We start from the raw sequence: 11,642 nt of genomic DNA on the forward strand, positions 1-11,642 counted from the left end.
GGAAAAATAATATATAAGTGTAACTTGAATATGTTTTGGTAAACAGTTAAAATAACAAGAATTCTGTCAGAGTTCAAGTAGCCTATATATGGACTTGTATATAGATGATTCACTTACTTTAGACAAATGTAGGCCTACTTAACGGAGTCTGCTTGATGTCTAAAATGTAAATGCCCCCCCCCCCAATTTAAAAAAATAAATAAATAAATTAGGCAGCAGAATTTCAAAGCCGTGCTATGCAATCCTATTTATCATTTGAGGAAAATGCCCATTTTCGATTTTGTTAGATCATTTTGGGGGGTTTAGCTCCACCTGCTGTTGTCTGTTAAATCCAGAAGAATGTATGTTCTACCTTGCCCATTCAATGTCATTGTAGAGTACACTTGACCAAAGAAATGGTGTTCCTCTAAATTGAAATCATTACATTACGTTATGGACATATCAAGCAGTTGTTGCAGACAATCTAATGAGGTGATAAAGGCTATCATTTGTCAAATGTTTAATCTTTGTCTCCTTATACAGCCAAAGGATGTCTGGCAAAGTGTAATGACTCATTGAACCAGGGCTGGGGAGTTTAAGGTTCAGGGTGTGTGGGCAAGGGGCAACCCAGTCACAAACTGGCACAGTGATAGCCAGGGTCACTGAACAATGAAACAATGAAACAATGCCATCACTGACAGCTTAATGAGTAGGCCTGTCTGCTACCAGTTCTTACAGTGAGACTGCTGTATCGTGTGGTCAGACTTAATTCAGTTTGTTGAATGCCAGGGTTATACTTCCTTTTGTTACGTAGGACATTTTCAGCATGTACACGCACAGCCAACATTAATAAAGGAACATTTGAATGCTATTTTCTTGAATGGCAAGTGACCATAACTAGCCCTTTGACATAAGCGGGTGCTGGATTTTGTCCATATGTTGTACTTATTAAATAGTTATATGAGTCACATAAGAAACACTTATGAGTAATATAATATATATTATTATTGTCAATCATATTAAATTATAACAGGCCTGCTATAATTTCAAACAATACACATATCATTTTATAGCAGTACTATAAGACATTCACTTTGACTTTCCTCTCAGCGTCCAGGTGACACTCCTGTCAAAACGCTATACAAATATGAATATTATATTGTAGTTTTGGTAATTTTTCAACATCAAACGTTATTCGAATCATGTATAATCCTCTGTCCTATCCGGAGACAATGGTTTGACTTCTTGATTAAAAAGCGCTTTTTAAAATCTGGATACATTTAGAGCCTCTTGGCTCTCCGTCCTTACGTCAACGCACGGGTTGAACAGCATAGAAGCCATTGTTCCAGACAGTTCAGACCAGTGGCAGACGCAGAGAGAAGTAGTCAATATGGCGTCGACGAGCCGGTGTGTACAATCTCTAATCTAATCTACCTAGTGACCCCCTATAACCCTGTATGTTGTATTATTTTGGTTCTGTGTGTGTTAACAGTTACTAAACTAGAGGCCTGACCAGCCTTTTAGGCTATAGTTTGGTATTTTTCACAGTAGAATCAGATGTCCGTTCGTTCGCTAACGTTAGCTTAGCATGCTAACTGTGTTGACATGACAGTGTTTCCCTGGGCTAGCCTGAACCAGAAGCCCATGACTGTCAAATCACAGGTTTGACAGTGACACTCGATCATATAGTGTTGGCTTGTAAGTGTAACCCGTTCCCTGGAGTATTATAAGATGGCAATGTTATACATTGTAAATGACCCATCATACAACAACGTTGTTAGCTATTGTCAAGCTAGCTGTCGTAGTTTCGGGTGATGTCGCAAGGTTGATGTTTATCGTCGACGTAGCAGCAATGCTAAGCCAGCCAGCTAACTTGTCCTAATATATTTACAGTAACGGTGTCAGTAGTACAATAGAGTCATTTCAGGGTATCCGCGGTGTCTTCTTGAAAAGTATTAAAAAAAATCAAGACCCTTAATAAGTATTAAAAAGTCTTCTCACGGTTTTGTGAGGTCTTGAATTTTGTAGGTATTTTTCTGAATTAGACTCTGTCCAAAGAGTTTGAGTCCTAAAAACGTTTAGTAAACGTTCGTGAATTTATTAGTTTTATTAAAAAACAAAATGAACCGGAAATTGTGTTGTATGATAGTGGTCTAGTCTATTGCAAACTAAAACTGTTAAGTTAAAGGTGTCACTGATGTCAACGGTTACAGCTCCATGTGGCGGTGAGGTCTGGGAAAATATTGACATGGTCTTTAAAAAGTCTTAGAAAGGTATTGAAATTAACCTCAAGATTCCTGTATATACCCTGGTATGTCTCTTATTATCGGCTAAGTTAGTAAGTTTAGTTCACAGCAAAGCTAACTGGCTAGCTCGTATAATACTGTCAAGACTGGGCACAAGACAAGGGACTCAGTCATAACACGAGTTGTAAGAATAAGAATCATTAAGAAGATGTATATTATGTTGTGGCATCGTGTACTCCTGGTGGTTTTATTATTATTAAGTAGTCTTGTTGGGAGAATTTGCCTGAAAACGACGGAAGCCTCGGGCAGTTTCCCCCAAAACAGCGTTTTCGGCCACATCAGCACGATTTTGCTTTGGATAAATTCAAACAAGCTACGAAATTGTATTAAAAAGGTTATGTTGATGTTAAGTAATAGGTTCGAATGGATGAGCTTTTTCTTGTCATAACGTTAATAAATAATATTGACTAGCTAAATATTTAAATTTAGCCTATTATAAGGACAAGGATAACATTTGAACTAAGGTGTGATTTTTCTCAATCGATTTAAATATGTCAATAGTAGTTAGCAGTGTAAAGAGTAAGCTAAATCAACAAATGTCTAACCAGTGACAGTGGTGAGAGGTACAGTGCAATCAGTTACAGTTATTATCTAGCCATTTTAAAGTTGTATAGGCATACAACACTTGATGAATGCTGATCTTAGACCTGGATCTAAGGGTGACTTATGCCTGTGGTGTTAACTGCCATTGAGCAGTCAGCTGACCTCGAGGAATCTTTCTACTTTCTACAGTGGAGACGCTCTGGCCCTTCCAAAGGTGCAGTGCCCCAACCACCCAGATGCCATGCTGGTGGAGGACTACAGAGCAGGCGACATGATATGTCCAGAGTGTGGCCTTGTAGTGGGTGAGTGACACAGGTACTCGCATGCACCAAGCCTCTAGTTGGAAGTGGTGTGTGTGTGTGTGTGTGTGTGTGTGTGTGTTGGGTTTCCTTGACATCCATGACAAGAATAGAAAGTAACAAACAAACAGACAACTTCTAATTTCTTGAACACGTACTACAAGGAAATTACAGACTACAACAACATGCTCTCAAAGATTAAATCGAATCATGTGCATGCAATCAAGAGTCTTTAGATATCTACTACTCAGCAATGCAAGATTGCAACACTGTGGTGTACATGGGTACCTCCATAGGAAAGATGGTGAACTGATTAAGTTACGGTATCTTATATCCCTTCTCTTAGCTGCCATAAGCAGATGAATGTCAATTTAATTCTAGATATTAGTTGGGTTAATGTATGGAAAGAGCTAATAGGATTAAAATCAGCAACCTAATCCTTGATGCTGCAAATCCCCAGCAAGAGGTCTTGAATAAGAGAAAATATTGGACAAAGAACAGTAGCTAGTCCTTGAGAGGGAAAATGGTGCCATCTTCTGGATAGTCTAGTAGAGGCGGTGTATAATCCTCCCTGTGACAAGAACAAAGGGAGAAATGTGTTCATTTTATTAGCTGGCATATTTGCTGTTTTGTGTCTTGGTTGTATTTTTGTTTATATATATATATATTGGCCATGTTCCATATCTTAACGGCTTCCATTGTCATATTTAATCTCTTTTGTGGCCACTACTCAGGAAATAATAGATTAGTGAAAGCATTCTTCTTTGGTGAAATCAATACGGTTGTTACCACTTAGCATTTGATATTGTGAGAGAAAATTATTATATGTAAAAAGACATTCTCTACATTTAAGATTCAAACGTTGGATATCTAGGGCAAAGCTATATAAACTGATTTCCTGTTGTAACCACACAATGAAACCAGTTTCTCTACTTGAAGCTTGACATTGGCTAGACAACAGACACATTTAAATGATTACAAAGACCTGATTGCTCTCTTTTCTCCCGAGATGGACCAAGCCATCTAGAGCAGTTTTGGACTTTTGTGTTTCCCCAGACCCAGTACTCTAAGACCAGACTAAACCAGTTTGTGGCTATTGTGTTCCTTTTTCACCTTTGTGTAACTAGGAGAAAGTGGGGGCCGATTCCCCCTTAACCTTCATCCCCCATCATCTTCCTCAATGTACAAGTCCACACCCATTGCTCATGATTGGTCTAGACCCCACCCGAGGGCGGACCTCTTACCTGAGTGTATATATACAGAGATGTGATGAATGGTCTGGACTTTACGAGGAACTTTGAATCGTTCAGATGTGTCTGACGAACCTGTAAACTTCCTTCTGCAGAAGAATATTAAATATATTTTCTTATACATCTTGAAACGAAACAGGCTGCCATTATTGAATTTTAGCTCTAACAATATCATTGTCACCTCTTAGCCAGCTAGAGTGGACTAGGAAAGAGAGTTTTTTGAAGCTATTCGAACATAGCCCATTATGTAAAATGATCTCATCATCACACAGGTGACCGGGTCATTGATGTGGGCTCTGAGTGGAGAACCTTTACCAATGAGAAAGCTACCAAAGACCCATCCAGAGTGGGAGACGCACAGAATCCACTGCTGAACGGAGGAGACCTGACCACTATGATCAGCAAGGTACGCAGGGGGGCGTCTCAACTGGAGCAGCTTAACATGGACAGTCAGACACTGCTACCTGACATTGTTCAGTGTGACAAACAGACTTCATTGTTTTGTCTTCACAGTTGTTATGTTTTGACTGACATGGTCTTATAGTCAGATTACTTTATTGCCTTTCAGAGAGATGACATTGTCATGAGCTTTACTGGGCAAATGTGTTCTGTCTTGGTTCTGTGGTCACTTTAGGGAACCGGTGCAGCTAGCTTTGATGAGTTCGGCAACTCTAAGTACCAGAACCGCCGGACCATGAGCAGCTCAGACCGGGCCATGCTAAACGCCTTCAAAGAGATTACCACCATGGCAGATCGGATCAACCTACCAAGGAACATCATAGTGAGTGGCCTGCCTGATTTGAGAGCTATCACATGCTTTGTGCCTCTTTAGTTAATTCTTTGTTGAACATGGGGGTTTTACTTTTCAACCAGTTTGAAGACCACAATATTAAAAGGGACTTTGCTTGAAACTGTGTGTTTTTTTTTTTTACCCTCAGGACAGAACAAATAACTTATTTAAACAAGTGTACGAACAGAAGAGCTTGAAGGGGCGAAGTAACGACGCCATTGCCTCAGCCTGCCTCTACATCGCCTGCAGACAAGAAGGTGTGCCCCGGACATTTAAAGGTGAGCTGAATGTTACGAGATAACATACTAGTCTTCTAGAAATGTGGGTCATGAAATATTTTTCCGCTATTTGGTTTGAGGTGTACCAACATTCAAATAATCTTCTTCAACTATTTGATTTCAAGATTTCAATGTATGACACATCTGAAAGCTTACAGCTGCACTTTCATAATCTGTATGAGGACTTTTATTTTTACCAGACCCAGTCACATATCTTGTGAGAGCCTCCTTGATCATGAGATTCACTTAAGCAATATCACACGAGAGGGAGTGTGTTATACTGAATATCAGCACGGCTGTGATTCGGTCGTAGGTACGAGGCCACAGGCTGTTATTCATTATAACAGCACAACCTCAAGTGTGATATTGGGTGTGATATTGCTTTTATACAACAGTTCTACAGTGTGATTTATTAGTTAACAGTAATAAGCGACAACAGATAATGATTTGTTTGTTTATTTATTTAATCATAAAAAAATAAATAAAATAGTTCCGCAACGGAACTTCAAATGGACTGTTGCCTAGTAACCTGAACACAAACATGTAGTCTAATTAACGGTCATTTAGTAGAACACTAGTGCGGCGGAGTGATGCATATAAGTCCCAGTGCTGTTATACGGTATATCAGCACTCATGGAATGCCTCTTGTCCAATGAAATTACTTGGTCGGAACTAACTGTTGTATAATTACTTGTAACTAAAGGATTACCTTTCCTCCTGTACAGAAATCTGTGCCGTGTCCCGTATTTCAAAGAAGGAGATAGGCCGCTGCTTCAAGCTGATCCTGAAGGCCCTGGAGACCAGTGTCGACCTGATCACCACAGGAGACTTTATGTCCCGTTTCTGCTCCAACCTGGGCCTGCCCAAGCAGGTGCAGATGGCTGCCACCTACATTGCGAGGAAGGCTGTGGAGCTGGACCTAGTGCCTGGGCGCAGCCCCATCTCTGTGGCTGCTGCAGCCATCTACATGGCCTCCCAGGCCTCTGCTGAGAAGAAGACCCAGAAAGGTGAGGTTGGACTTTTTTACGCCAATGTGTAGGATTCATAACCTGTATAAAACCCAACAAACTCATGCATTTCAAAACTCTCAACCATATAGCTAAGATTCCTGTATATACCCTGAGTAGGTAACATAGACACGGCTGTTCTAGTGTCAACTGTCACTTTCAAAATTAACCTCAAGATTCCTGTATATACCCTGTTAATGATCTGTAAACTACTTGTTAGTAAAATGCACCCCTAGACATTTCGTGAGCTTAGAATTATAAGGTTCTATCTCCGTTTAGGGTAGTTCAGAGATATTGAGCGTCAAGGTTTTTACATTCCATTATGTTTTGTGAGATGGAACCTTTGTATTTTATGAATTACTAACTCAAAAATGTCAACATTTTAAAAAATAACACCACACAGGCATTAATAAACACCTAATGGATCAGATCATGTAAAAAATTTTGGGCAAAAATGGAGATGGAACCTTATAATTCTAACGTCACGATTTCTGTGCATCTGACCCTTTTGGTAGAGATCGGAGACATCGCTGGTGTGGCGGATGTTACGATCAGACAGTCATACCGCCTCATCTACCCTCGCGCCGCAGACCTCTTCCCCGCAGACTTCAAATTCGACACCCCAGTGGACAAACTGCCCCAGCTGTGAAGACTTACACACCCAACAATACTTTTCTGCTGTACTTTTAGTTTAAAAAAAAAAATGAAAAAGGAAAAAAAACGATTTCTAAGGTTTATCTTTTCCCCTCGTTATTAAGACTTCAAGCCTTTGTCAAGGCACTTTTTTTGCAGGAATACAGACAAGTACAGGTCAGGACACACATTCCAATGCTTAAAAACTGATTGCAGACTGTACTTACAGTATTTCATTTGACTGTATATATACTGTATATATGTCCAAGTGGGAAAGTGTAATTGGTGCTTGCAATTTAGGTTGGTTTCATACTGTATACACTTTCTTTTGTAGGAAATTAGGAGGTTCTATTTTGTTAGCTTTGTTTGCATTGTTATAAGTAAATTAATAAATGAATTGCTTTTCAGAAAAGCATGTTGAACAATTCATGCATTAAATAACATTAAAACTTTGTTTACTGAATGAGTGCCTGCTGTGTGTTTTGCCTAATCCACATTTCTAGACTTTTTTGGGAGTGATTGGATTAAGAAACCCCTGACTATTTTTAAAACGAGTGCCTTGATTGATAACAGAGGTTATTCTCAACATAGATATTGAGGGTCAAAGATCAACTGACTTCTGTTAATAAATAAAAAAATCAACAGCATTACAGTTTTTCCTCAATCACTTACACACTGAAGGCCCTTGCACACCAACGCGTTTTTTACGCGTTAAAAAAATAAATTAGAACTCATGTTGTGTCAACCACGCTTGCACACCAATCCGTTAATATTCGTCCGTCAAAAAAAAAACCGCAACAGGTTCGATTTTCTGCGTTTTTCGCGTCCGTCAAAAGCGTTTTGAGAGTAGTTTTTTTTTTTTGCTCTGGCCACCGTACATGTACACTGAGGGCTAGACAGGTGTAAGTACCGGATTTTCCGACCCGCGAGGTTTTTTCGACCCTACCAGATCCGGTCATAGGTTCAGCCCTTTCCGGCCATAGGTAGCGCTATGATTCGCGATGACAACGAAGACCCGTTAGTAGATCTCAAACTGTGTTGTGTGTGTGTTTCGCGCGCATTGCGCGTGCGCCCGCGTTCAAGTGGTATCTTTGTAATCATGACACGGTAGACATTTCTAAGAATGTATTTCACTATTTCTGAGTATTTCACTACTCAGTTATACATTTTCCATAGTTTGCTTCAAATAGCTGTTATGTGATAATAAAGTAATAATAATAATAATAACATATATTTCAACCCTTTGTATATATACACATCTCTGCATTCTCTGTGCCATTATGCTTGTTAATCATTTTAATTCGATAGAGTAAACTAATAGGTATGAAATGAAAAAAAGATTCATTACCTTTAGCTATGGTTAATGTAATAGGGTCAACCATTACATATCTTCTCCTATTATCTTTTATCACTTTCTCTTCAGAGAATGGTAGAGATGTATTAATTACTATGGCCACACCCCTCTTCTTACCATATGACGCATTAAATACTTGGTTTACCAAATCCTTTCTCAATGTTTTGTAGTCTTCCTCAATCAGATGTGTTTTTTGTAGTAAAGCAACACGATTTAATGAAATGCAATGAATTTATTGTAAATCAATACAGCATGAAACCATATTTACATAAAAATGGATTGACCATACACAAACAAAAACGTATTCATTCACAAATTAGCTGGAATCAAGTAAAAACATTGTGTAGGTTAACCGAAATATAGCATGTGTACATATACATATATATCTTATTTGGGAAATGTTTGGGGCCTGTAGCCACATCTAACGCCCATGGAGAGGATGGACTGACTCAGACAGCATGCACGTGTCAAAAGCCCCTCCCTCTGACATGACTCTAACTCTAGCTAGATCCAGACTCTAGCTGGAAGGAATAAGTGAATAAGGCCATCGGTCATCCACCGTTATCATTTGGGGTAATGTGACCAACATGTAGTTCACACTACTGTTCAGATTCAGTTTTATATTTGCGACTGCAAGCACACTAATTAATCAATCACTCTTCCGAACTGGGAGCCTTGAAACTTGCGCACACAGGGATGCCAAGATTGTCGTTGACCTCTAACAGAAATAAATCATAATCAATTTTAAGTTCAAATTCAAACAAAAATATTTCCAGCAATTCTTGACGTTCTTCTTCGTCTTCAATCAGTGTCAATTTAGCCTCTATTTCCTCTCTCTGTATTTTGTCCAATTGCAGAAAAGCAGGCTCCTGGACCTTCCCTTACAGCCGGTGGGCGTTCTTGTTCATCCACTCCGCTCCCAGGAGGGTGGACTTGCCACGGTCTACAAGACAAAAACTGTTTAAAGTCCTCTTACAGTGGTCCATAGAAACAGTTCTACAGCCAGTGGTGTAGTGGCACCGTTTTCATATAAGGTTATAGTAATATACAGTACTGGTGAAGAGAAACATACCGAAGTTGTCGTCTTCTGTCCTCTTTTTCTTGGCGTCTTCCTCTTGCATTGTTGCGGCATAGCTGTGGTCATTTCTTATGGCATTGCTGCTCACCACACTGTCAGACCGCTCACACTGAAGGAATAAAATGCATGGTGCAATCACAACTATTGAACTAACAAAAAACACTATTATTTACCATTCAGCATCATGCTCACCTCCTGTTCCCTCTTCCGCTTCTTGGGGACCCTGAAAACCGGCTGCAGTGACCCTTGGAGCAACGCTCTGGCCTCATCGGTCCAGTGGGCAAACCTCTGCCCGTGGCTTTGAGTGAGATAGTGGCAGAATAAAAAAGTAAGCCAATGTATAACAAATGCGGTTTCGGAAGTTACATTTAAAGTGAAGTCTTACCCCTCAATCTGGAACCGTTCCATTAGAACGATGCACCACCATCTCCTCAGGCGTCCCATATCCCTCTAAAAAATTTGAGAGAAGAAATGTAAAGTCAAAATGGTTCTGTGCGCTTGGGCAATGGGTGTTTCCAGAGATATACAGTATATATGCTACAACAGCCAAACCGTTATGGTTTAGAATGTTAATGGTAACAGATTTAGTTTCCTCCTTGACTCTCCTCACCGTCGGAGAAGAGAAACACTGACCTCTGTGAACTGAAGTGGAGCGTCAGTGGTGAGACAGAGTGCATATTGTGAAAGGCAAAGATCTGCTTATTAGGTTATGACCATTTCAAATTGATAGGTTTGAATTAAGTTTTCATAATGAAGAGTACATTTTGAAGAGTACATGAACTCTATACATTTCTGTTTTGTTCTGAGAGTTCAACTGTGTGCTTCTTAAGCACAAACTTACAAGCTCATCATTCTACAAAACCTTATCTTCAGTCCCAGCTATGCCTCCCCTTTCCTGACATTGTGTTGTCAGAGGGGCCCTGTCGTAAATCTGATTTTGCTAAACGCTGTACTTGTCCAGGAAACCCCCTCCTCCTGAACATGTGTGTTCCTGGCATTGTGTTGTCTGAGTCGCCCAGCAGAGAAACTGCTTATGATGGCTTTCCCATGAAAAGTGTTTTTGCTGACGCTGCACTTCCTCATGAAGAACTGTCTCCTCCTTTTCCATTCTGTTTGGTAATAAAATGACCTGCTCAAGGGAGAATAGACCAGTCTGAATTCGGAGTCTCTACGGGAGACTTTGCATTCATTCTCCTTGCAAGAAAATGATAATCATGATTGAATCCGTGTCTCTTTGTTGTTTAAAGTCTACTTTGGTCTGTTTGAACTAGCGATGGGTTAGCATGGCCTGCTTTACAACCGGGCTGACCAGAATATAGCATTTAACCCTAATAGAACCGAACACGTGGTCCTTCGGAGCCGGATTCCTACGTCGTCTGGGAGAAGACCAGGGGGAACGACACACGCCGAAGTCTGTCGCGACAGCAGAAAGTCCTGGGACGTCCATTCGCTCCAGGCCGGTGACGTTAGATGTCAATTCCTCCTCTTCTTCTCCAAAAAGACGGCTGACGGAATCCAGACCAGACAGGCAACAAAAGACACCGGTAAATATAATAGAAAAAGAAAGATTGCAATCGAAATGAATAGTCTATCTATCCTAAATTGTACAAAATAGGAATTGTTTGACATGCAAAAAGAATCCATTTTGAAAGACAGATGTATATCTTTTTATGCTATGTAAACAGTAGACTAATGGAAATTAGACTGTGAGTTTGACATACGAAAAGAATCCATTTTGAAAAATAAATGTATGTCCTTTCGTGTTAGGTAAACAGCAGACTAAGAATGGAACTGAAACTATGAATGAAAGTGAATTATAATAGAAAAAGAAAGATTGCAATCGAAATGAATAGTCTATCTATCCTAAATTGTACAAAATAGGAATTGTTTGACATGCAAAAATAATCAATTTTGAAAGACAGATGTATATCTTTTTATGCTATGTAAACAGTAGACTAATGGAAATTAGACTGAGAGTTTGACATACGAAAAGAATCCATTTTGAAAGATAAATGTATATCCTTTCGTGTTAGGTAAACAGCAGACTAAGAATGGAACTGAAACTATGACTGAAAGTGAATAAAAAAAAAAAAAGTAGAATTAGGAGAGGAGACTAGGAGACAGA

General features: G+C 39.6%; 1 protein-coding gene across 1 annotated transcript; it reads left to right on the forward strand.

The window, feature by feature from the left end:
• Nucleotides 1-1,345: 1,345 nt before the first annotated feature.
• On the forward strand, nt 1,346-7,638 carry gtf2b (general transcription factor IIB). Its single transcript, XM_080543447.1, has 7 exons — nt 1,346-1,386; nt 3,018-3,130; nt 4,650-4,783; nt 5,012-5,158; nt 5,316-5,445; nt 6,171-6,452; nt 6,968-7,638. Exons 1-7 carry the CDS (start codon nt 1,370-1,372, stop codon nt 7,099-7,101), a joined length of 957 nt encoding a protein of 318 aa, XP_080399573.1. The 5' UTR covers nt 1,346-1,369; the 3' UTR covers nt 7,102-7,638.
• The last annotated feature ends 4,004 nt before the right edge of the window (nt 7,639-11,642 follow it).

Source organism: Nansenia antarctica (assembly GCF_963989245.1).
Source record: "Nansenia antarctica genome assembly, chromosome: 12".
Taxonomy (NCBI): domain Eukaryota; kingdom Metazoa; phylum Chordata; class Actinopteri; order Argentiniformes; family Microstomatidae; genus Nansenia; species Nansenia antarctica.

Bases quoted from the DNA above. Each gene is read 5' to 3' on its own strand.
- gtf2b (XM_080543447.1), top strand. The intron at 3,131-4,649 runs GTGAGTGACACA...ATCATCACACAG, and splicing joins AGAGTGTGGCCTTGTAGTGG to GTGACCGGGTCATTGATGTG. The intron at 5,159-5,315 runs GTGAGTGGCCTG...TTTTACCCTCAG, and splicing joins ACCTACCAAGGAACATCATA to GACAGAACAAATAACTTATT.